This window comes from Gloeophyllum trabeum (genome assembly GCF_000344685.1).
Source record: "Gloeophyllum trabeum ATCC 11539 unplaced genomic scaffold GLOTRscaffold_00003, whole genome shotgun sequence".
Taxonomy (NCBI): Eukaryota; Fungi; Basidiomycota; class Agaricomycetes; order Gloeophyllales; family Gloeophyllaceae; genus Gloeophyllum; species Gloeophyllum trabeum.
This window is the reverse complement of record NW_006920412.1, coordinates 2,110,645-2,133,562: the sequence shown is the minus strand read 5'-3', so window position 1 is coordinate 2,133,562 and position 22,918 is coordinate 2,110,645. Positions and strand designations below refer to the sequence as shown.

Here is a 22,918-nt window from a genome sequence, read left to right as displayed (position 1 = left end):
GACTGTTGTTGATGCTATGACATCGAGGCGAGGGACAGCACGTCCAGTTCTCACCGCGATCCAATCAACAACGCGTACGGTCACGTGAAACACGCGCTTGTGGCTGAGGCCAATTCAGAATAATGAATTCAGCCCGGCCGCCCTACAGAAATGCGAGTGGGGTTTGGATTATCAATAGCTACAGATAACAGACAATTATGAAGAAAATAGTGAAGTAAACGAGCTCTTCTCCCTGACATCCCTGCGCTGTCCTCTGATACCCCATATGCCCCAGTTCGACTTGACCATGACCCGTGGATCAAAGTCAGCTACCTCCCACTTTTCACTCCCAAAAGCGTTCGGACCCGGTGTGATCACCCAATCAAACTCTCCCGCGACACCTGGTGCAGTCGATAATGATCGCACGTCGCGTTCCACGTCCGCCGGAGAGAATCCGGTGACAAAGATGGGGCATTTCGTAGCAAGCAACAGAGGCATGACCGGCCCCCACTCGGTCGGAGAGGCTATTTGAAGCAGCGCATTTCCGTGTTCGTCCGTCGACTCAGGAGATGGGAAACCAAAACCGGGGCAGAACAAGAAGAAACAGTCCGTGTAGGGGTCGAAAGTCTCCTGGAAGTGGCCGTGGACGTCAATATAATTAGCCTGCATGCCTGTGATGGTAAGCTGGTGATTGTAGGGAGTGGTGTATGATGGGACACCATAACGATCGATAGACTGCCGAGTGCGCTTGAGGGGCGTTATTGGTGCGGGCGTCGGAGGCTCGTAGACGTTCGGCACATACGACGGTTTCTCCTCCGCTGGTTGGGATTCGTTCTTCTCCGAGGCAGGCTGAGGGGCCGTTTCCTCAGCTGCTCCCTGAGGTGTGGGCCGCGCTTCGGGCCCAGGAGATCCTGCCGCCTGCTGTTGCTGTTGTGTAGTTTGCCCGGTGGGATTCGAAGTAGAAGAGGTTTTGTTAGCCTGACCAAACTTCGGCAGCGACACCTGTGGGCCGATAAAGAACAGGTGAAGGATCGCAGCGGGGAACAGCATATGTAGTTGCTCCCAAGCGTGAGGCGGCAGAGCAGACTCTGCACGAGCCCCGAGGATAAATATCCGAACTTCCGGCTTAGTCGCTGACGCTTCTTCGGTCTCCGGAGCACCAGTAGGTACATGTAACGTTGACCTCAGGGCTAGAAAGTGTGGCCCCTTAGCCCGCTTTCATTGCTAAATGACATGGGACAAGCTTACCAGCCAAGGAACGACTTCCCTCAGGCGTCAGCCTCTGGTTGTTGAGAGTGAGATAACTGTGCTCGTGTAAAACCGACCCAATCGTAATCGGGTAGGTCAAAACTTTACTGGCGTGTCTTCTGGACCGCTCCGTGTCCATGGACGGGAATCCTCGAGTGTACCAGAACACGTCCCAGTTCGCAAAGGATATCGCAGTTTCAGAGTCCTGAGGACCTGCATAGAGTAGAGGACTCAGCCATGATTCATTAAAGTAGACACATACAGGACTTACCAGGGAACTCGAACTCCCGTATCTTCCGCCCGCTTCGTAAATCATGCTCATCCTCATTAACTTCCCTCAGCCGTGAGCAGTACTTCTCATGCTCCTTATCCTGCAGCCAATGTTCCTCCGAGCAGTGGGTCGGCCAACCACAATCTGGACATTCAAAGTTTACTGCCTTGGGCTGGGCTTTTGTGTGTGCATGCAGATGCGCATGCTCGGACGCGCAGACTGGACACGACGCCAGTTGTCTGATTGCCTCGCCTCTGGCGCGTACAGCGGGAAACGGTGATTTCGAGAACGGATGGAAAAGGTTGTCCTCTGTCAAGATGGGCGTAGGCTCTTTCTTGCCCTCGTCCGCTTTTGGCTTCCGGAAGAAATTGAACAGGGTTCTTCTACATGTTGCATGCAAATCGTGTTGCCGCGGTATACATCGCGTTTTCAGGACCGAGCGCGACGCCGCCCGGACGTGGAGGAGAGGCATCAGCGGAGACGTTGTATTTGTGCGCGTCTTCCTATCGAAGCGGGCCGATCGACTTTGCACTCGCCGTCGGCGTCTATTCCGGCACCTCGACTTCGCGTGCAATATACAGTAGCAAGGGCGTCATTCAGAGCGTGTGTAACTCGCGCTATACTGCCCTTGCGCAGCCAGATACGCTTGAGGCTTGTGCACCTCTCGTCTTACCGTCATCATGGCGGAGCCGCGAGGTTCTACAGACCAAGGTGAGAGGATATCCTCGAGCGTATGCGTCGTCGAGCCGAGCGTTGACTGTGGTGATAGAAACCGCACCGCTTCTGCGAGATCCAGAGGCAGAGGCAGGCGAAAATTACGATGGAGAACGAGAGCCTACATTCCTGGAACGTGTTTCGTCCGTCGTTCAGGAACCCCTCACCCCTTTGACGAAAGTGCTGCTCGTCGTCGCGCTACTGTTCCTGCTCCTGAGCTCGGTCTTTATCGGGCTGTTCGCGGGAGCTCAGCACAAGCTGAAGTCTGGTGGAGGCGCTGGAAGTGAAGTTACGATCACTGCTACTACAACTGCGACTGCGACGGCCACATCCACCAGCATAGCGACTACGACTGTCTCGGTGCCTGGACCGACGCCCAGCGCTCCTCCGGAAGAGGTTTGTATTGTCTTGGTATCGCGAGGACAAGTCGCTCAAAATAAGTTTCTCTGTAGAAAGCATGCTTCAGCGCGGACTGCATCTTGCTCTCGGCAAACATTCTGTCTTCTTTGGATACCTCGTACGACCCATGCGAGAACTTCTTTGACTTTGCCAGTGAGTTTTCCCATTTCCTATGCCGCATGAATGATGAATGTGTCATATCTTTAGATGGCGGCTGGCTGTCCAGTCACCCTATTCCAGCGGACAAAGGCAGCTGGGGCATTTTCAATGTCCTCGCTGAGGACAACAAGCAGGTCGTTCGTAAAATCCTGGAGTCCGGGGATTACTCGGCAGAATTCTACCCCGAAGAGACATCCGATAAGGTTTTACTGAGCAAGCTGCGCAGTCTTTACCAGTCTTGCTTGGATGAGGATCACTTGAATGACGTGGGAACTGCGCCTCTCATTCGCCTGGTCGAGACTATCCAAAATTTATACCGGGGTAAGACGACGGAGGTTGATGTGGCCGGCAAGGACGATGCCCAAAAGAAGCGGAACGGCCTGACTTCTGCCGTTGCTTTCCTGCATTCCCGAGGTTGTTCAAAAGGTTGTTTTTATACCTCTCTTTGCTTATGATTTTTCCAGGTATCGGTGCCTTGTTCGAGTTCGACATTGACGGAGACGTAGCGGTGGACCCGAACTTCATGACTTTGTGGTTCAGCCAGCCTAGTCTGGGTCTGCCTTCTAAGGTAATTAGCACCACTTCGCGGTAACGCCTGTCATTGTTCACGTGTCTATTCATAGGAATACTACGAGGATGAGTCTATCGTTGCCCTATACAACGACGTTTTGGAACGTCTGCTCGTCACGATCGCCGAGGAACAGGAATACTCAGAGGAAGACCTGCTGAAAGCAGAGGCGAGACCCGAAATTTCTGAGGATAGTCAACTTGTTTCTATGGAAGATGCTTCGCGTACCGGGGCGCAAGAGCCTTCTGAACTACTTTTGAACGAGGTCAAGTATAAGTGGTGGCCGCCCTGGCCCTGGCCACCCTGGGACGGTGATGATGATGGCGGCGACGGCGATGACGACGACCATGGGCCCGAGGACAAGTACGAGAGAGCGGAGAGGTTAGCGAAGGCCGTCGTCAAGTTTGAACGGAGCCTAGCGAATGCCAGTCTCGATCTGTATGCTAACTTCATGCTCTTTGATACGAATACCGTACTGAAGACTGGACTTGTACACAGTGACATCCTTTATCAAGATCCCTGGGCGACATATAACCCAGTCCCGCTCTCCAATCTCACCAAGACTTTGCCGCAGATCAACTTCGAGGAATACTTTGCAACGTTCGCACCCAGGAACTACCCAGAGAAAGTCATCGTGACTTACCCGTCTTATGCTGTGTCATTGGCACATATCCTGAACACCACTGAATCTGACGTGATTGAGGCGTACCTAGTCACACGTGCTGCTTTGGCAACAGCCTCGCATCTTGGGATGCAGACCGAGGCTTGGCAGGCTGCCCGGAGCCTCGACGAGGAACTTAAGGGCATCAAGAAAGGTGCGGTAGGCGACCGCTCTGAGTACTGCTCCGACCAAGTGGAGAACGCTCTGGGATATGCTACCGGTAGATATTTCGTCAATGAGACCTTCGCCGGAGAGTCCCGGGAAAAGGCTACCAATGTCATCCAAGGTGAATGAATATCACCGAAGTAATATAGGATATGGACCCTGAACTCACCCTTTTTTATGTATGGCTTGTAGACATCATCCAAGCCTTTAAATCGTCTCTATCTCACATTTCGTGGATGGACGAGGAATCAGCTAGTGCTGCTGCCGAAAAGGCAGATGCACTCCGGATCAAAGTCGGCTTCCCCGTCTACCCCGACACTCGTAGTGCGGCTTCGATAGTCAACTATTATAACCGCGTCAAAATCAGCGACGATACGTTTTTCGACAACTTGCTCAGTGCTGAGTGGGTGAATCTGCATATTGGCTGGTCAAGTTGCTAAATCAGGCCTATGCCACACAGTGCGAATGAACAATATTGGAAATGGCAGAAACTAGGGAAGCAAAGGAACTTAGACGAGTGGGAGATGTACGCCTCAATGGTAAATGCGTACTACAATCCCCCTGGCAACGAAGTACGTGGCCACCCTGTGCTTCCCTTCCACCCACCGTCTGATTGCTTTTTAGATCGTATTCCCAGCCGGTATTTTACAACCTCCCTTCTTCTCGGAGAAGTGGTACGTATTCCACTCAGTCGATTCGTACATGATAGTCATGTTGGTCTCCTTTTCTTAGGCCTGCGTATCTTGCATACGGTGCATTCGGAATGGTCGCTGCTCACGAACTCACGGTGATTATACACATGTCCTGCCTTTTTGGAGAGGTCGGACTGAATATTCTCGTTAGCACGCGTTCGACTCTGCTGGTAGGATGTACAATCAGGAAGGCAAGCTGGAAGAGTGGTGGACCAATGTGACGAGTGCCGGTTTCCAAATCAAGCAGGACTGCATCGTAAAGCAGTATTCCTGTTAGTCTTCAGCCTTCTCGTGCTTCCTCTTCTTGACTCACAAGTTGTACAGCCTATACCATCGATGATGGCAAAGGAGGTAAGATTCACGTCAACGTAAGTGTATTTCATAGCCTTTTGGTTCAATCGTCCTTGACCTCAACCTACTAATACAGGGCAACTTGTGAGTGATTTACGAAGGCCTGTCGAGAATAGCTTTTGACTATATTCAGGACGTCGGGAGAGAACATCGGAGACACCGGCCTGATCCAATCGTACCGTGCATGGTTGGCTCAGTATGACGAGTCGAAGGAGTACCTGCTGCCCGGTCTGAATTATACTCGGTACGTCAATAGCGGGTAGGGAGACCCTACGTCACTGAGTTGAGCGCCTGTATCAGGGAGCAATTATTCTTCATAGCGTTTGGCCAAGTGTGGGCCCAGAACATCAAGCCCGCTTCTGCAGTGAGTGTCATTAATCCATGGAGAAAAGTATTGCAACTCATTTATTGCTCAATAACCTAGGTCGCCAGAGTTCGGACAGATCCTCATTCACCGAATCGGTACCGTGTCGATGGAACTCTATACAACGTCCCTGAGTTTGCCAAAGCCTTCAACTGCTCAGCAGATGCCAAGGTAAACGTCCTGATACGACAGGAAATAATAAGTTTTGCTGACGCGTTTCTCAGCTCAACCCCCCACGAGAGAAGCAATGTATTTTATGGTCTTGAGGCGTCAGACGTTGACTTGAGCTGCTGATGTATTTGCATTGTACATGTCCGTAATGCTATCCGATAGCTTGAAGCCCGGATGTCGGAGAGGCATTTGTTAAGATGGTTTGGCGGAAGCGCGACGCGTGACGCGTCGAAACGCGTGTAGCACCGCCACCTCGTTAATCCTTCGCGACGCTTCCTCAGGCCTCAGTGTGCATGTGGCTGTCGTCCGAATCAGTGTCTAATCTTCGTTGGTCTGTACTAGGCGGCTCTAGTGATGGCAGATGATACAGAGACATTGCTCGCCATGCTCGCAAGTCTTCTGCATGGGCCTCAGCCGGAAACTGCTATTCTTCTGAATGCACTGGTTGAAAGTGGAGGCAACGCAGAGGTAGCAGCCCAAAGGTTGAATAATCCCGCAGACGCCTCAAGCAGTGAATTGGATAACCCGAGGACTAAGAAGCAAAAGAGAGGTGCAGATCTGGACGCTTGGTTAAATCAGCCAGCTTCGAAAGTAAGGCTTACTTCGAGCAGTTCCACCAGCACCAAGGTCATTGGCGATGATGTCTCGCGCGAACCCAGCCCTGTTCTCAGGAAATCCATAAAACCTGAGTCGTCAAAGTCTGCTCGATCTCCATCTCCTGCGAAAAAAACGGTCAACCTCATGACCGTGTTGCGTCCACCCCCTTCTCCAGCGAAGGATACACCGCGACGTCTACCTCCGTTAACTCTCGCAAATCCCGACATGGTCGCCAAGCACACACCTTGTACTCTGCACCTTTCTGTTCTTCCCCCTGAACTAGCATGCAGACTCTTCTACACTATGCTAGACGAATCTCAAGAGTGGAAAAGGAACCAGTGGTGGCTTTTCGAAAGATTAGTGGAAAGTCCGCATCGGACCTCGTTCTACGTCCGCAGGTTTTCTGCAAGTGATGGAGATTCTGAAGACGTCGCGGGAGATGCGTGGCAAGAAGCCGCCCAATATTGGTACAACGGGCGGAGCACCCAGCCGCCTCGACATTTCCCCGACGTACTCGAAGAAGCATGCACTATTGTGGAACGTGTTGTCAACGAGGAAATGAAGAAACGACGTCGGTATCCATTAGAATGGGGCGGTGACTCCTTGGGGATCTGGCGAGCCAACGTCGCAGCAGCCAATTGCTACGAGGGTGCAAAGGAGAGTGTGGGCGCCCACGCGGACCAATTGACGTACTTAGGACCATACCCCACAATTGCCTCCATTAGTCTTGGTGCGTTCCTTGTACCTCGTCACCTAATCGAAATGTTCACTTCCACGATGTGCAGGTACCACTAGGACCTTCCGACTCAGAGAGACCATACCATCTGACCAAAGGGACGTTCGCCAAGCTCGAACCTTCAATATTCCTTTACCACACAACTCTGTACGTTGTTCAGGCCAACCTTGCTCTACAATTTCTCTGAGTTCTATACCCTGCTCTATACCCTAGTTGACTATTATGCACGCTTCGACACAAGAGAGATTCAAACACTCCATCCCGCCACAGTCAACGATTGATCTTTATCGACCATCCTATCCAAGGTCAATGGCTTCTCCTATTGAGCCATCCAACTGTCGTATCAACATCACATTCCGATTTTACCGGCCTGATTTTCATCCTTCCACCATCCCCAGGTGTAAGTGCGGTATTCCTACCGTTCTGAGGGCAGATCAAAAGAATAAGCAGGACGGAAGCGACAAATACTGGTGGCATTGTAATGCGGCGGCGCAGAATGAAGGCAAGGATTGCGGCTTCTGGAAAGTCTTGGATATCAAGGCGGAAGGGAGAGGGCCATGCGTCCAAGATGCTCTCGAGGATTCTGCTGGCTAGGCAAGAGCGCGGAGAGGGGGTGGTCGCTGTGCCCTTCTCGACCCCGCTCGGACGCCTCCCCTAGAGACAGGTTAGGGCATGGGCATCACCTTGTTGGACCTGGTCGACCACAGTGTGCCTGCCCCTTTCTGGGAACCCGAGTTTGGCGACCCCTCTAAATCCGGATTTGCGCCAGACCTCGGACGAAGACGGCCATAGAACCCGGCGAAGGCTGCATGCCGTAGGATGCATCTAATCGCCAACTCTCCATAACTTATCCGATACTTAACTGTGGTGCCCGTTTCTTCGCGGACTCACGCTGTTCGGGTCAGGAAACCCTAAACAATGCTCCCGGTCCAGGCCCAGTGACCGTCGAGAATACGATATGCAAGGCAGCTTCCTTCGATTTAGAGTCTTTCTGAACCTTGTACAGGTGCAGCATTTTAAAACTAGGGTTGGACATATTGCATTACTGCACAGCCAGCTGGAATAGCCGGACTACCACGGAGGCGGTCATGACTAGAACGTGTCTCCTTCTGGGCTGGCAGTTTAACCCCTGGTGGTTATTCTAGTTCTGCTCTCACGTCAACGCTTCTCTGAGTTCTGATTCTGTTGAACTATTTCGAACTTCACCTCAAGTCATCTGGGGACCGTGCATGCTGCTCTGGGTCTATACCGGCTAAAGTTCTAAGAGGGAGGTTCGGTAGCTAGCACCTAGTCCGTGCGCCGTATGTCGGGTGCGGTCGTACACAATGCATATCACATGCAGTCCTTCAGCCAGTACGCTCTGAGTCTATCGATCGATGGGGACAACTTCAGCTCTCGTCATTTTACACAGTTTCCTGTTGTTCAAAGCAGAATTCTTAGGAGTCAAGCCGTCCGATGTCATGGTCGTTCTCGATGCTCACCTACGTATTCGCCGGGTGGCGCTACGGATGTACGGAACTTGCTGGATGACTGACTGCTTCCTCGGGACCGTCTTCGGACCAGGCTTAAAATGGTCTATTCGCGATGGTCAGGAAGCGTGACTAGGCCCAGCGTTTCAATGTTGCGAGGGCACCTGCCTGTTACCTTACTTTGCCAAATGCAAGTTGATCGGCATTGCTCCTGTCGGACTCTCCGAGTGTTTATTGGTTGAAGCACAGGACATACAGGGCGCTTCTAGCCTCCAGATGCAGGCTCCGGTGCAATGGTCTGTTTGCTTGTTATCAAGTACATCCACGTCTGCATGGTGGTGCCAATGGGCTTGCTGCACGTGTAGTGGGGTGGACCCTCACCTACCAGTTTCTCGAAATCCGTGGTGGATTACAAACAAGCTTCTCCGCGGCCGTATGGATGCCCTCAGGGCATGGGCAACCTCGCTCCGTTAGCCGATAACCTGGCGCATGGTGGAGGTGTCCTTGTTGCCCGCCGAGGGCCCCATGGCGTCCCGTACATTCTTTCACATTGGCCGCTCCCCGTGATATGTGGATTTCTTTCCCTCATGGATGTATGGTGACAAGATATTGTTTACCCGGTCGTTACATGGGATTCATGTTTGAGGCTACCATGAATATTTTAATGTAGGACAGGTTGCGTCTTGCGTCTCTCCGCCTCAATCCAAAACCACGGGCCGCTCCATAGTGAGGCCTATCTCCAAGACATTTAGGTCAGGAAACAGTGCATGAGGAAGGGTGCTATTGTAGGCTATCGTCAAGCTCATACAAATGTTCACTCTAGGAGGCCGGGTGGGGTTCAAGGAAACCACCAGACACTGGAGGAATCTTGTACGCCGAGATAGCCATGTTCCGTCACGGTGTCCAATCGCAAGCCGTTCACAGCTGGAATGTTCGCGGTATCTCAATTTCGACATCTCCCGCTTCGCGGCGCTCGAAGACAATGATTTCGGGTAACACGGTCGGTGCCACGATCAGCTTATGTCAGTCGTGAATGACTTATCGGCTGTTTCGATAGATCCGTGTCTTAGCGGTTTCATTGTATGTGCCATAGATGGCGCTGCACTTTCCGTCAGGAAATTCACGTCCAGCGACTGTGGTGTGTCGTGTCGCGGGTTGCATCCTGATGTAAAATCGACTGCTCCTGAGAGGATTGTCACCCTCCATTTTCCTTCCGTTTTACCCCGGGACTTGGATCATAGGACCGGGGTTCGGGAAGTCGCGCGTCCTCTCGACATCCTGGATCGCCCCTCCGAGGACGCCTCGGAGTGCTGAACACCTCGGCACGTTGACGACGTCAGAATCCAGCTCGGTTCTAGCTTCTAGCGTACTCGGCGCATTCCCAGCCGTCGCCAATTTTACTCTGCCTAGGTCTCAAAATATCTGTTCTATACGCTATTCCGCCGCCATGACAAAGTCGCGCGCAGCACTAGGGGCTTAGGGGTACGATGCGTCCGTCTTCCTGCAGAATTTTAGCGACGTCTATGCATAGCGCGCACCCTCCTTTCTTGAACACCCCACTTCGAAACTGCTACTCAGAGGCGCGCGCAACGGGCCATGACACTCGTCCTGCTTACTTACTGATGGCTCTAAAGCCAATCAATTCCGCAGCCATCCCGCCCTCATCATTGGCATTGGGACCAGCTGATGGTGCCCCCTGTTCCGTCCCACCCGGTGCCGTAGGCACCCTGACAATGACGACTCGGCGATCCTCGCTCATCGAAGTACGCGACGCCGCCGCCACACCTGCAGCCCATCGTCGGGTCGTTCCCACTCTCGTCTTGCCCTTGGTCCGCGAGCACGCTGGGTGCACCGCTCTGCCATGTGCGGTGGACAGCATATCGCTAGCGACCCGGCGCTGATCTGCTTCGGTATGATGCGGGCGCGCCAGGAATCCGTGGGTCACGTTTTCCCCCGGTGATGATCCTGGGGACTCGTTTGGACGCCAGAGTACTCATTTGCATGGTCAGTGAACGGGATCGCGTCGGTGTGACCTTGTTCTGGATATGGTAGTAGTGCGCCCACAAGTACGCGGGGATATTTGGGTTGCGGTGCAGACTTGTTTTCAGTCTGGCGTGTCGCCTTGTACCTCAGCTTGGAAGCAAACGATCAGGCAATGGGCCTGGCGTGGTCACGCCTCAGAACCTTGAACACGACCAATACCGCATTGCGGGAGGCGCTCGGCGCTCGCACACCAGAGGCCGGTGCCCCGATTTGCGCCGGGTCGGGCGCGACTCACGCGGGGTAGTTACAGTGCACATCAGCATGCATCATGATCAGCAGGGGGCCAGTCAGCCCAGTCAGTAGCTAATCGATATCGAGATGGGAGCGGACGGTGCATGCTTCGAATTCTGGCTCACACGCGAATGAATGAATGACAAGGCTCGGCATGCCCGCGCGGGTGCAGTCGTTTACCATACCTTGACTGACAGTGGGAAAAGATGCAGCGCTGTTGTTGATCATGTCAACCGACGTCGGAGGAGGGGACGGCGCTGGCCCGGGCGGGGGAGATGGTTGGTACTCCGCGAGGCGTTCCGGATGCGGGGTCTCATTCGTAATTGACCTACCAAGTCCCTGGATGCCGTGATGAGCATTGGTATGCGCGACGTCGGGCGAAAACAAAGTTCTGCGAGATGTCCTCGCAGTGGGGGATGCGCCGATGATGGGGGGCGGTCCACGCTCGTCGGGATTCGCGCTGGTTTGATTGCTCGGGTGAGCCGCGGGCTGGGAGGTTGCGGTGGGTAATTCGGAATTGGACCAATAGGCCTCTTATTACTGAGAGACCTAGGGCCTCGCGCGAATGGCTGGTGGCGGAGCGGCTGCGTGAAGTCGGGTTTGCGGCTTCGTTGGTCACCGAGTACGGAGGACGGGGCGAGAGAGGTGCCGGGTGATAAGCAGCATCTGGCTCAGCGGGAGCCCTTCCGTGCTATTGGCTGGGTGACCGAGTAGGACGGTCTAGCCCGATAAGTGTGCGTCGAGGGAGGGAATGCCGAGGCCTGTGGCCTGCCTGCCGAGGCAGCTGGGAGGATATGTGCGAAGAGGGCAGGACGGGGTTCGCTGGGTTGGACGATCGGCTGGTGATGAGGTCATGAGAAACGGGATACGAAGATAGCGGTGTGTGTGTCAGTGGGGGGGACGTCGTTGGCCAGGCTCTGTTTGGGTTCAATTGAGGGTGGGCTAGCGCGATATGACAGGAAGCCAAGTGCGAAGACGAGAAGCAAGGGGGGCGAGGATATATCGAGTTTTCATCGGGAGATGGATTTGAGATAGGGTGCAACTTCGAGATGTGGTCATTTTCGGTCGCGGTCAACGAGCCGAGAGAATGCAACCGCTTGGAATGGTGCGAGGCTGGTTTGAACAAGCCAGAGTCTGGGCCGAAGGCGGTTTATGAGGTTACGCCGAGTGACGGAGTGGCAGGATCGTCGCGGCCAAGGCTGACGTGAGCGGCGAGTGTCCGCGTCGGAGTACTAGTAGAAGAACTGCATAGCCGCGCAGCCCGAAGATAGAGGACGCCGGAGCAGGGGAGAGTTCAAGCTCGCAGCGTGATCCGGCGTGGGCGGGCGTGGGTCGCGTTAGACGCCGGGCGAGGGGCGTGATTGGCCAGGCACGCAGACGGAAGTAAAAGGGACGCGAGATATAAGAAAGCCGATCGCCGATTCATGAGAGGTGCATCTCGATTCAGCCCCGATCGGACCGCGTCTGCCCCCTCTGCGCGATGGCGTCCACCGACTGCTTTGCCCAACAACACTGCTTTCCCCATTTCATGGATCTCGATCGTCTCCCCATGCATATATCACTGCCCGTCCCCCCACAGCCACAGCCACACCCGCCCTCCTCCTCCTCCTCCTCCTGCTTCACCTTCAAGTTCGCGCCCCAGATGGCCGCCCGTCCCCACAATTCGCCCAACGGCGTGTCCGCCACCAGCGGGCCATCGAGCCCCAGCTCCGCCGTCTCCTTTGCCTTTAGCTCCTTCCACGACCCTCGACGCCAGCAACATTATGACAGCGATGGGCAGAGCGCAGACGAAGACGAGTATTCGTATACAAGGTCAAAGGGGAACGTCCGCCCGTGCGTCAACATCTTTATCTTTTTTTCTCGGATTTTTGATTGTGGCATATACAGTACCGGCGCTTGCGTCCATTGCAAGTCCCTCAAGGTGCGCCGGCTCTTCTCATTCTCTCCCGCTGATGCTGAGCGCCGAGCCACCGCAGGTCCGCTGCCAATTCGACCGCGGCCAGTCGTCCTGCCAGCGATGCATCGCCGGCAAACACGAATGCGTCGTCCGCGGGCGCAAGAAGCGGAAACCAGCTCCGTGCGTGTCTTGCTCCCCCTCGTACCCCCAGTTCTCACCTCCGTAATCCTATCAGGTCACACGAAGCGCTCCTCGAAAAATCCCACCGCCAGGACGCCACCATCCAGTCCATACTCCAGCAGCTCGACCAGATCAAGGCCGAGAAGAAAGTCAAAGACTGGATTGAGAAGGCCCAGGAGGAGGTCGCCTCGGCTTGTACGTTCGCCCTCTTCAGCGTATCCACATACATCTCACATTCCCGCTCCACCAGCCTCCCCAAATGACTCGGCCGACTATTCCCCCTCCTCGTACTCACAATCTTCCCAGTCGATATCCCCATACGACCCACATCGCCCGGCTAACCTCCGCATGCCCAAACGCGAATACGGCTCCACCGAATTCTACATGGACCTCTCGACGCGGACGCCCTTATCAGCAGGTGAGCAGCCCCTTATCCCTATCTCCCTGCTTGGTCAGTGTATGCGTATTTCGGGCTGCGCAGGGCGTTTTGCACGTGCGTCGGGACGCGCACTGGGACCTCACCGTGCTCCAGTTATTTCCGGGCCCTGCGCTGGGAAATTCCGAGATGGGACATCCGTGACCCGCCCCGTCCCAGGGGATCTTCTCAGCGTCCGTTGGATACTTGTGTCTGATGGTGGCAGCCAGGGCTGATCATTCGTGGGCTATCGCCATCTGGCTTTGCTCTTGGCTTAATGAATCGCGACTGACTAGTCATGCTTGTTTGCTTGCTCGACTGAACAGATCCCCGATACGGCTTGAGTGGGAGCCAGTCCCTGCCCGACGTCGTCAAGCGGGGCTTTCTGCAGATGGACGAGGTGCATGATCTGTTCAAGCTGTATGTGGCGTTGCTGCGTTTCTATTCTTATCACACGGAACCATGTGTGCTGAGATGGCGTTTCGTAGGTACTTTGACAGAGTGAATGTGAGTGTCATGGGTACGATGAGCGCGAGAATGCCCAGTCTAACTGAGCCGTGCGCCCACAGCCGTTCTTCTCGATCCTCGACCCAAACTACCACACCCCGAACTACCTCATCCACACCTCGCCCTTCCTCTTCACAGTCGGTAAGCCCCCCTCCCTCCCCCTTCTCCCCTTCCCTAACCCGACCTCGGCAAATAGTATGCACGGTCGCCTCGCGCTACTACGACGCGCGCCCGGCGCTGTACCCGCTGCTCATGTCGTTTGCGCGCGACGCGGCGGGGCGCGCGCTCGTGGACGCGTCAAAGGCCGTCGAGACGTGCCAGGCGTACCTCCTGCTCGCGGTGTACCCCAAGCCGCGGAAGCGGTGGGCGGAGGACCGCAGCTGGACGCTGATGGGCGTCGCCATCCGGTGCGTCTCACCCCCTTTCTCCACTTTTAATCTAGGTTCATTCTGACATCATTATCCTACCGTGACGCAGGCTCGCGCTGGAACTAGGCATCAACGAGCCGCCACCCCACCCGCCCACGCCGTCCTCGCTCAACCTCACGCGCACCTGGCTCAACTGCTTCTGCGTCGACGCGAGCCACGCGACGCAGTACGGCAAGCTGCCGATGGTGCGCCTCCAGGACGACTACGTCGCGCGGCACAGCCAGGACTGGTGGCGCTGCAGCGAGGGCAACCTCGACTACGACATCCACCTCTGCGGGTACGTCGACATCCTCCTCGTGATGGCGGAGTTCCGCCGGATCGTGGATGGGGATGAGGACGCGGCGGGGCAGGAGGAGGGGGATATTGTGGAGAGGCTGGTGGGTATTGATCGGAGGCTCGCGGAGAGGATTGCGCATTGGTACCAGCTGTACCAGACGCAGACGTTCTCGACCGGTGCGTGTTTCCTGTCTTTTCGCGACAAGCTTTCCGCCGTCCCCGAGCTTGCCAAGGCTGTCTTGGTGTTCCGGGCGAGCAGCAGCTTTGCCCCTCTCGATTTCCTCTTCATAGTCGGCAGGCCTTCCGGTTCCTGACTTTTCTCAATTGCAGATCCGATTTGTCGGTACCGCGGTAATACGACGAAATTGTACGTCCCTTTTCCTGTCTTCTCTTCTTTGCACACGCTCTGCCACCCAGGTGGACACGGGTCATCCCGGGGCGCTTGGGCGCCTGGCAGCGGAGTCACCTGTTTTTCATTCACTGCGAGCGTCACTTTCGGCATGGCTGAACCCTTGCCCTACAGAATCGCGGCGTACTCGCGATTGGTCGTCCTGGCGCATGCCTTCCAGCTGGAGTTCAAGAAGCGTGGGCTCAACAGGGGCTGCTATATCGTCCGGCAGGTGAGTAACGGCGATGGCGTGATGGAGGAATGCTGACCTGACGTACATTCTGCAGTCTGTCACCGAGGCATTGCTGGTATTGAAGATTATGATCGAGGACATGTACCCGGTCACGTATCCCACGCGGATGCTTCGGTTCTCGATGGAAGCGCACTTTCTTTACGTCGCGTATGCGGCGGCGTTCTTGCTCAATGTACGTGGAGCCCGCAAAACTGGATTCGGTGTCTGTCGCTGACGCTCGATGTCAATTCAGCTGCTCCGGCCAAAATGCAAGCCCCTGCTCGAGCCGAACCAGGAGCAGATCATCGTCCACGAGGTCGGGCGTCTCATTGAGATCCTCGGCTCGAAGGAAGTCGCGCTGGACGGCCGGCACACGCCCATGCTGTACTCGCGCTTCCTCTCCTCCCTCCTCGCCAAGTACGATCACTCGCGCGCTGCGCGGAACACGCATTATGCAGCCGTGGGCTCCTCGTATGCCCAGTACGCCGCCGCGGACCATACCTCCTCTGACCAGTCCTCCTACTCCCCGACGACAGGTGAGATTCAGCCGCAGTACCACCAAGAGCGTGACCCGACGCCTCCGCACATGTTCTACTGGCCGGACACCTCGCAGGTGTCGGGCATGGACCAGTCCGCTCAGGAATTTCCCAGTGGGACGGTGTACCAGCAGTCCGGCGAGGCGGACATGGATTTCAGCATGAACCACTTCCTGCAGACGGTCGTCGCCGGGCAGCAGAATGGGACGTATGGAGCGCAGTTCCACAGTAACTCCGGTGCGGCGGAGGCCATGGACGAGCGATGGGGTATGCCTGCGCACGGGGGAGATGATTTCTTTGGAGCCAACTTTACCAATACTGGTTGGCCACACGTCGCTCCGCAAGGTCAAGTACCTCAGTATGGTCAACCATGGACAGGGATGAGGTCATGATGTATGGTATAATGTACAGTATTGTGTATCTTCTGGGTTTATCCCCCGTTTTCTTGGTGCTTGGTTTCGTAGACGTTATTATTGTTCTTCTGTTGCTTCGCGATATCTTGTATACATCTGCAATAGTTAGTGTACAGCTTTTCCTCTAATGAAACTGCTCTGGGCGCTAACACCCGTGAATCAAGAGACCTGGTGAATCCATATCTGGACGAGTCCCTCGGGACATTTGTCGGCTTAATCGCCTTCCTAGGGTGCCAATGGGAAATGCATCCAGGGGCTAACGTTAGAAGGATCTAAGACAACTGAAGTGCTGTGCAAGTTCTGGCTTGCATAAAGCTCGGGCCGTGAATCGGCTACGCGAAGCCATCCGTGACTACTGCTTCGTATGCTCAAGGCGGCCTTCTCCAAAGCTGTCAATTATGGCATTTCGCCTTATCAGATTATGTGGCTGGAACCCGAACCCTACATCAGGGACGTCGATCCCAAGGGAACCGTGGCGATGTGGGCGGCATCCTGATGGGCACTGAATACCTAGTGTTCGTGCACTTAGCATCGTGTCCCCGTGAAAGCTCCGAGCCTATGACCAATGTTACAAGGTTACGACTTCTGCAGAGCATGTGGCGAGTACTGTCCCGCTGATTCAGTAAACTGAATGCTACAGCCGCCATCAAGTAAACGTTACGCACGGGGCCAACTGAATACCAGCTTCTTGGTCGTAGTGAGCGATATCCATGCGCTAAACATAGTGATCTGACATGGCAGAAAATCGATGACAGCACCGTAGTAGCTTGGCTCCTCTGAGCCAAGCTGTGGTAACAACGAATCAATGGTCGGAATCTATCCCCTGTGACAGCAGTACCGGATGACCGCCGCCGGTAGCTAGATTATGACAGTCTGTCGAACCTTCGCTGATTCTGAGAATGATGATTGCGCCACCAGCAGTAACACGATGCGCGGTGGTGATCGACCTCCGCGGCATGGGTGAGAGCTCGGGTTCTCAGTGGGCACCATACACAGTTCAAAATAGGAACATTGAATAGTATCACGCACTTATGGACGTCCTTATACGGTCCCTACCCCCGTTTCTTGACAGATAAGGGTGTCAGGGTCGTGCACGTACGGATCTTAATGCAGATCGCTGCGTTCACTGCCTACGATCACCAAACGCTCAGGGGGTCAATGCCCGCGGGTACCCATCCTAAAGGTCCTCCACCTAGGGCCTGGCTTCTGCGTGTTCCTGCTCTAGATTATCAGCGAATTACTACGTGAACACAGCCGTCTTCAGGCACTCCACTATAAAGGACTCCAGCTTTTGCCTACATTATTTTCTCTGAAGTGAGCTCCTGGCACATTCGCTCGTAGGAACAGGCGGCTCTGATATCCGTGAGATTCCTAAGATCTCGGCGCATGGCTCGACCACCTGGCCGAGATGATGTTTGGGCTGATCATTCGGAGATGGACTATAAGACACCTTTCGTGCTAGGTACATCATTACCGCCCGTCCGCTCGATAGCCTGGCGGATCGCTAAAGCAAGCGCTTTGAATGCAGACTCGATCCTGTTCGGTGAAAATCTTAGTAAAGGAGTCCAAGGAATATACAAGCATGATTGCACACCGGTGATGATCATTTTGACCTCTTAGAACATCGATGTGGAGGGTAACGCCCGAGGCGATTGAGAAAGAGTAGAAGATGTGAGGGAACATCTCCGTCGCAATGTCGCCAATCTTCTCGCGTTTGAGACCCAGCTCAGTAACGCAGTATGGTCGTGAACAGATATCAATGACTGCCCTCGACAGAGCCTAAGATATCGATATTGTAAGAAGCACCAGGGGAGAATGAAAGTACAGTACCTCATCCAGTGGTGCGAAACCCGTGCCATACCGACGTATGCCCCGGACCTCGCCTAAAGCCTGCTTGAATGCGGTGCCTAATGCTATGGCGCTGTCCTGTAAAGATGGCGCGTCTCCTCAGGCTCGATGGTGGCGGAAATGTCTCCTCCCGCCGCACTTATCTGCTGTATGGTGGTCATCGATATGAAGGTCGCCCTTGCATTTCATCGTCAGAGACATGCCGCTATGCTTCGCCAGCGCATGGTACATCTAGAACAGCTATTACCCCTGAATCTGGCACACGTATCTCGGTGCAGAGCGTACATGATCCAAGAAGCCTATCCCAGTGGAAATATCAATGGTCTGGAGCGAAGCAGATCCCGGTCCACAGTCAAGATTTATGGAGACTTCGATCTGAGTCTCAGCTGTATTCCGAGATATCGTCGCTTGTCGGGCAGCCATTGTCGTTAGTCAAAGTAAGGAAGGACGAAACCAGTATCGGAAACGATTCAACGGTGCAGAAAGCATTCAATCCGAAAATCCGAAGTGCCCGAAGCGGAAGTTGCCACGCGCATGTGATCGAGGGAATCTCGTGTTGAGTACAGTCTCGCGTATGATTGGCTGCTTGCTTATCCGGCGGTTACTGCTATTTCAGACGTGGAAGCATCCGGATTCCGGGCCGGATGTAACGGGACTCTTCTTTACACCATGGGATGATCATCCCAACCTCATGGGTTATAGTATTACTACTCGAGATTGCTTTACATTAGTCTCTCCACCCCTACGGTACGGTGCAAGCACTCGAGGTATATAAAAACATGAATCGTCAATGGACTCTTCCTGTAGTGGTAGTTCAAGTTGACGTTCTCGCCGCGCTCGAGGGGTCTCTCGACAATAGCCCTTAGGCAGTTCCGAACCTCTCGTCGAAGAGTCGAGGGACGTCACTTCCACAGAAGTCACGCATGTCTGAGGCGAAAGGCTTGGGTACTAATGGGCCCCGAGATATCTATCGACAACCAAATCGTACATGGTCTCCCCGACCTGGTCGTTCTTAAAGCATGTTTCGTCATAGTGGCATCTATTCAAGGCAGTACAATCGCCACAGAGATGTGTACCATAATTTTCCCTCTCTTCTAAGAAATTACGCTGTTTTGTCCACGTAGCCTTTCTCGAGTGAAGATGTCTCCGCAATCACCTGCTCCTCACCATCTGTCTTCTCGTAGTCTATGTCGATATTGCGGATCGGACCTTGGAACCAATGTACTCCGCCGTAGCGAGGGAAGTAATACCAGGCCAGACATAAAAAGAGTGTACCCCCAAGGACAACGATGGAATAATTCATATCCTGTACCGGCGGTCTTGGGTCCGTAGGAAACAAGAAGATGACGAAGCAAAACATCATCCACAGGACGGCTATAGTAGCGACTGGACGGCCCTGCGAAATTTCAGTTGATCATTGGTGACATTGCCTTCGCATTGGGACACGATTCCACTCACCAAACTGCCCAAAGTGAATGGACCTGGTCGGAACTTATTCGGAAATGTGAATCTCGAAGCAATTGGAATGGCGATGGCGATGTACTGCGCTGCAACGCCGAGGGTAAAGACGGCACCTATCGCTGCAGAGCCCGCAAAAGACAGTAAGCCCAAAAGAATAGCTGCGATCGTAGTGAACCAGACACAGTTGACCGGCGTCTGCGTATAACCATTGACGCGGTAGAGATAGCGGGAGAATGGCAAAGCACCGTCGCGAGAGAAGGCGAACACTTGTCGCGAGCCAACGGTAAGCTGGTACCAAGAGTCAGTCCGGAATGGCACGGGGGAGGGTCTAGACTTATTACGAACCACGCTGATAGACGCCATGAACCTGTGTGACCAGTTATCGTAGGAACATTTTTAGAAGAGGGCCTCGCCTCAAGACTTACTGGAATACGATGATGATGGCCCACATCGCAAGTGTCCCATTCTTGCCGAAACTATTGTAGAAGATCTTTAGGGAAGGGACACGATGACCTTCAGCATTTTTACCAAAACATGCAGTGCGGGAGAACTGACCGCTGCTAAAGGTTGTCCTATGGGACTGGAGACGATGCTATTGACATCCGTACCCATACAGAAGCCGATTGCAATGAGCAGGCCTGCATTATAATCAGCTTACGGTATCACTGACAACGAAATAGGGAAATGATTGCGCACCCCAACCAAGGACGCCGGATACCATGTTTGCAGAAATGATGGCCCACGGCAGAGCGACGCTCGCATTGGACGCTTCCTCGCTGATGTGTACGACGCAGTCAAAGCAACCTAGGGGTTAAATTAAGCCGGCGCAGGAGTAATCTGCCGGTGAAACTCACTCATGGTCCACAGAGGTGCTAAGAAACTCAGAGTAAACGCAAATCCAGCAGGCCAAGTCGTCACTGTCCAAGCAATAAGCGAGAAGAAACAGGAATGAAAGGTTAACCGATTTACAATTCTCGAACTCCGTGAAGGTGAATTTGGCCGTGTTGATGTATTCTCTTGGTGTTGCCACGGGGAGAGCGATAATTATTCCCGCAATTAGCCTGTCACACCCGTCGTTGAAGTAGAGGCAAAGTACGCGGCGCAGATACGCACATTAAGTTAGATATTAGGTAGGGTTTCTGCAACCCGGCGATAATCCTAGTCGCGGAGCTGCAAAGCACTGCTTGGACTAGCAATAGCGCGACATAGCAGCCGCTGCATCAGATGGGTCAAGGGTCAGCAAGGGAAGTACAGATGTCTTAACATGCTTACTATATTTGTCCGTTGGTGGGAGTGAACGTTAAGTCAGAGCCCATGCTGACTGCCGCCATAATCTGGACAGCTGCACCCCATATTGTTGAAGAGAAACCCGCGATACTGTTGATTGTATTCGCATCTGAGACGTCCCAAGACAGATCTGGGTTCAACATACGCTGAAGGGCCCTGTGTTAGTAAGACTTACAACCGACTGAAGTCAAGTTAGCTATAGGCATCATTGCGACCATGTGGCCTCAACGTACCAATCCAACATAGAAGGCGGCGCCATCGGGGGGACGCGTATGAAAACGTCCAATAATATAGACCGCCTGCAGTCGGTGCTGCAGATCCAAGTTCCGCCATCGCCAGAGACATGGTAAGTATGAATATCATGCATATAGCCCACTGTCAGGGTACGCGTCACGGAGTATTTTTATGGCCATGGGGAAGACATACCCCCCAGATCATAGAGAAGGGGCCACCGTTGGGCAGCGTATAGACAAGGGTAGATCTGCATTGAGTTGTCAAATACTTCGCGACCTCCAAATAGCATAAAAGGTCGTACGCGATGGACGACACCACGCCGATAAAGCTGAATCCAGCACCAAACAATTCCAGTGGGCTGAATGCACGCTTAAACTCCTGCTTGTAGCCCAAACTTCGCAGAACGGCATCATCAGACGTGTCTTTGGACGCGAGGTCAGTACTTTTAGGCCCCATGGCAAGAACCTGGACGAGCTGTTCTCGACTGCAGGATGAAGGGGGGGGGAGTGCGAGTGCGGAGTTAAGTATCATATACTTTGTATGTGACAGAGAAGCATGATCGCAAAGGAGTACAATCCGGGGAGCCCATCAGAGATAAGAAAAAAATGTTCGGGATCGATATCCTTTTCCCAGATGAGGACGGGTTCGTACTGGAAGAAGGTCAGATGTCGATGGAGGCCACCGCACCGGTTCGGTCCTCAGGCCTCAGCCCTCAGTGTCCGAGCTCATCGCCGAGACAGATAACGGGAACGTATTCCGCAAGGCCCTCGAGGCGCCTGTATTATCGAGATACCGTCGCGGCGCGTCACATTCACCTCGAAGACACGACCACACCACGCACTCGGGGAACCAAACGACGGCGCCAGTGACCGGACGTTCTCCAATACTTTGTCCCGACACCCGAGCACAAATGCATATGATTGAGGATCTGGGCTTCTGGGCTCCTGGCAGTGCCTACGAGACAGAAGAAAAGCATTGAGCGATCAAATTCAAATTGCAGTTCAGCGAGGCATGGGATGTCGTCTGCCTTGAATACGACCTGAGCAGGACCAGGCAAGACGGTCAAGACGGTACTTGGCGTGTCGGACGCAAGTCGGACGTCTTGATTCTTGCAGAAGCAGATACTTGGCACCGGCAGTTGCCGGTATGTCTTAGACCTCGAGCTTGACGTCACTGCGTAAGACAAACGCGAATACTACAGTCGACTCTGTCTTAACCCATAACGGGTCGTGGAACCCAAAAGTTATGGGTTTCTGCAGACTATGGGTTACCAGAATGTGTGACATTGTGTGACTACCTAGTACACGTGACAGACAGCCTATCCGGTATAGGCCGGACGTCGTTTATGACACCGTTTAGATACGGAATCTTGAGTCTGGTATGGGTTATCTTCTGAAATACCACGAGAACCAAAAATTAAGGGTTCAGATGGTCCAGATTCTCGTGAGAAGGAAGACCTGTACCTTCCTAATATAGGTTGTTTTATGGGTTATGACCCTTCAGAAAGCTATGGGTTATGGGATACGGCAGACTTATGGGTTTTTACTATCTACCATGTCGGTGGAAGCCAAAAACCTATGGGTTATTACAGGTTATGGGTTATGACAGGTATGGGTTAAGACAGAGTCGACTGTAAGTACCAAGTACTGAACACCATCATCGACTATAAATTGTTCAAGTATGTCCGGAACGACAGCGCAAGTAAGCAATAATCCATGGTTCCATTTATGAGATGCGCCTTACCCACTCTCTGCAAGGATGGGGCCTGGAAATCGAGAGAGCAGGCCGAGGAGAGCCGTTATGTCAATGACAAGGTTCGCCGTACCAGCTCTCATGCAGACTGCAACAGCAACTGGGGACACTTACAATCAACCCTTAGGAGAAGGCCCAACTAGAAGCCATCCGCCAGGAATTACAGCAGAACCAAGAGAGCGCCAAAAAGCAACAGAGCCACGACTTCGAGGGGGGCTTCGGCGGTCAAGAAGATCTCGAAGACCG

The 22,918-nt window shown here is 53.8% G+C and overlaps 7 protein-coding genes across 7 annotated transcripts; 3 read left to right on the top strand and 4 right to left on the bottom strand.

Annotated features, from left to right (window-relative positions):
• Positions 1 to 108: 108 nt before the first annotated feature.
• GLOTRDRAFT_110165 (uncharacterized protein) lies at positions 109 to 1,988 on the bottom strand. Its single transcript, XM_007865378.1, has 3 exons — positions 1,499 to 1,988; positions 1,228 to 1,440; positions 109 to 1,169 (listed from the first exon to the last, which is right to left on the bottom strand). Exons 1-3 carry the CDS (start codon positions 1,968 to 1,970, stop codon positions 196 to 198), a joined length of 1,659 nt encoding a protein of 552 aa, XP_007863569.1. The 5' UTR covers positions 1,971 to 1,988; the 3' UTR covers positions 109 to 195.
• A 183-nt stretch (positions 1,989 to 2,171) lies between these two features.
• GLOTRDRAFT_110164 (Metalloprotease) lies at positions 2,172 to 5,929 on the top strand. The gene is made up of 18 exons (XM_007865377.1): positions 2,172 to 2,209; positions 2,268 to 2,608; positions 2,665 to 2,764; positions 2,819 to 3,184; positions 3,235 to 3,338; positions 3,394 to 3,776; positions 3,837 to 4,285; positions 4,357 to 4,567; positions 4,625 to 4,736; positions 4,789 to 4,838; positions 4,897 to 4,951; positions 5,008 to 5,128; positions 5,181 to 5,224; positions 5,284 to 5,291; positions 5,341 to 5,451; positions 5,508 to 5,571; positions 5,632 to 5,742; positions 5,796 to 5,929. Exons 1-18 carry the CDS (start codon positions 2,179 to 2,181, stop codon positions 5,835 to 5,837), a joined length of 2,703 nt encoding a protein of 900 aa, XP_007863568.1. The 5' UTR covers positions 2,172 to 2,178; the 3' UTR covers positions 5,838 to 5,929.
• A 554-nt stretch (positions 5,930 to 6,483) lies between these two features.
• Positions 6,484 to 7,669, top strand: GLOTRDRAFT_36273 (uncharacterized protein; the record flags this gene model as incomplete). The annotated part of the gene is made up of 3 exons (XM_007864702.1): positions 6,484 to 7,069; positions 7,125 to 7,222; positions 7,289 to 7,669. 3 exons carry the CDS (start codon positions 6,484 to 6,486, stop codon positions 7,667 to 7,669), a joined length of 1,065 nt encoding a protein of 354 aa, XP_007862893.1.
• Positions 7,670 to 9,762: 2,093 nt separating this feature from the next.
• GLOTRDRAFT_91799 (uncharacterized protein) lies at positions 9,763 to 10,423 on the bottom strand (the record flags this gene model as incomplete). The annotated part of the gene is made up of 2 exons (XM_007865376.1): positions 9,763 to 9,950; positions 10,165 to 10,423. The coding sequence occupies 2 exons, from the start codon at positions 10,421 to 10,423 to the stop codon at positions 9,763 to 9,765; spliced, it is 447 nt and encodes a 148-aa protein (XP_007863567.1).
• Positions 10,424 to 12,460: 2,037 nt separating this feature from the next.
• GLOTRDRAFT_35883 (uncharacterized protein) lies at positions 12,461 to 16,069 on the top strand (the record flags this gene model as incomplete). The annotated part of the gene is made up of 12 exons (XM_007864675.1): positions 12,461 to 12,739; positions 12,795 to 12,895; positions 12,951 to 13,090; positions 13,637 to 13,747; positions 13,866 to 13,958; positions 14,014 to 14,224; positions 14,295 to 14,704; positions 14,852 to 14,888; positions 15,045 to 15,141; positions 15,197 to 15,334; positions 15,395 to 15,601; positions 15,656 to 16,069. 12 exons carry the CDS (start codon positions 12,461 to 12,463, stop codon positions 16,067 to 16,069), a joined length of 2,238 nt encoding a protein of 745 aa, XP_007862866.1.
• A 1,423-nt stretch (positions 16,070 to 17,492) lies between these two features.
• On the bottom strand, positions 17,493 to 18,403 carry GLOTRDRAFT_120130 (IGPD-domain-containing protein). Its single transcript, XM_007865375.1, has 5 exons — positions 18,224 to 18,403; positions 18,082 to 18,169; positions 17,921 to 18,018; positions 17,685 to 17,869; positions 17,493 to 17,626 (listed from the first exon to the last, which is right to left on the bottom strand). Exons 1-5 carry the CDS (start codon positions 18,359 to 18,361, stop codon positions 17,530 to 17,532), a joined length of 606 nt encoding a protein of 201 aa, XP_007863566.1. The 5' UTR covers positions 18,362 to 18,403; the 3' UTR covers positions 17,493 to 17,529.
• Positions 18,404 to 18,977: 574 nt separating this feature from the next.
• On the bottom strand, positions 18,978 to 21,376 carry GLOTRDRAFT_137102 (APC amino acid permease; the record flags this gene model as incomplete). The annotated part of the gene is made up of 14 exons (XM_007865374.1): positions 18,978 to 19,334; positions 19,397 to 19,687; positions 19,745 to 19,766; positions 19,825 to 19,889; positions 19,955 to 20,037; positions 20,096 to 20,203; positions 20,254 to 20,316; positions 20,369 to 20,460; positions 20,513 to 20,614; positions 20,672 to 20,795; positions 20,862 to 20,867; positions 20,920 to 21,061; positions 21,113 to 21,167; positions 21,222 to 21,376. The coding sequence occupies 14 exons, from the start codon at positions 21,374 to 21,376 to the stop codon at positions 19,041 to 19,043; spliced, it is 1,602 nt and encodes a 533-aa protein (XP_007863565.1). The 3' UTR covers positions 18,978 to 19,040.
• Positions 21,377 to 22,918: the final 1,542 nt, after the last annotated feature.

Bases quoted from the DNA above. Each gene is read 5' to 3' on its own strand.
- GLOTRDRAFT_110165 (XM_007865378.1), bottom strand. From the start codon at position 1,970: ATGCCTCTCCTCCACGTCCGGGCGGCGTCGCGCTCGGTCCTGAAAACG. The intron at 1,441-1,498 runs GTAAGTCCTGTA...TACTCTATGCAG, and splicing joins ACGGGAGTTCGAGTTCCCTG to GTCCTCAGGACTCTGAAACT. The intron at 1,170-1,227 runs GTAAGCTTGTCC...CACACTTTCTAG, and splicing joins GGGAAGTCGTTCCTTGGCTG to CCCTGAGGTCAACGTTACAT.
- GLOTRDRAFT_110164 (XM_007865377.1), top strand. From the start codon at position 2,179: ATGGCGGAGCCGCGAGGTTCTACAGACCAAG. The intron at 3,185-3,234 runs GTTGTTCAAAAG...TGATTTTTCCAG, and splicing joins TGCTTTCCTGCATTCCCGAG to GTATCGGTGCCTTGTTCGAG. The intron at 3,339-3,393 runs GTAATTAGCACC...GTCTATTCATAG, and splicing joins GTCTGGGTCTGCCTTCTAAG to GAATACTACGAGGATGAGTC.
- GLOTRDRAFT_120130 (XM_007865375.1), bottom strand. From the start codon at position 18,361: ATGGCTGCCCGACAAGCGACGATATCTCGGAATACAGCTGAGACTCAG. The intron at 18,170-18,223 runs GTACGCTCTGCA...TAGCTGTTCTAG, and splicing joins GGATAGGCTTCTTGGATCAT to ATGTACCATGCGCTGGCGAA. The intron at 17,870-17,920 runs GTACTGTACTTT...TCGATATCTTAG, and splicing joins GTTTCGCACCACTGGATGAG to GCTCTGTCGAGGGCAGTCAT.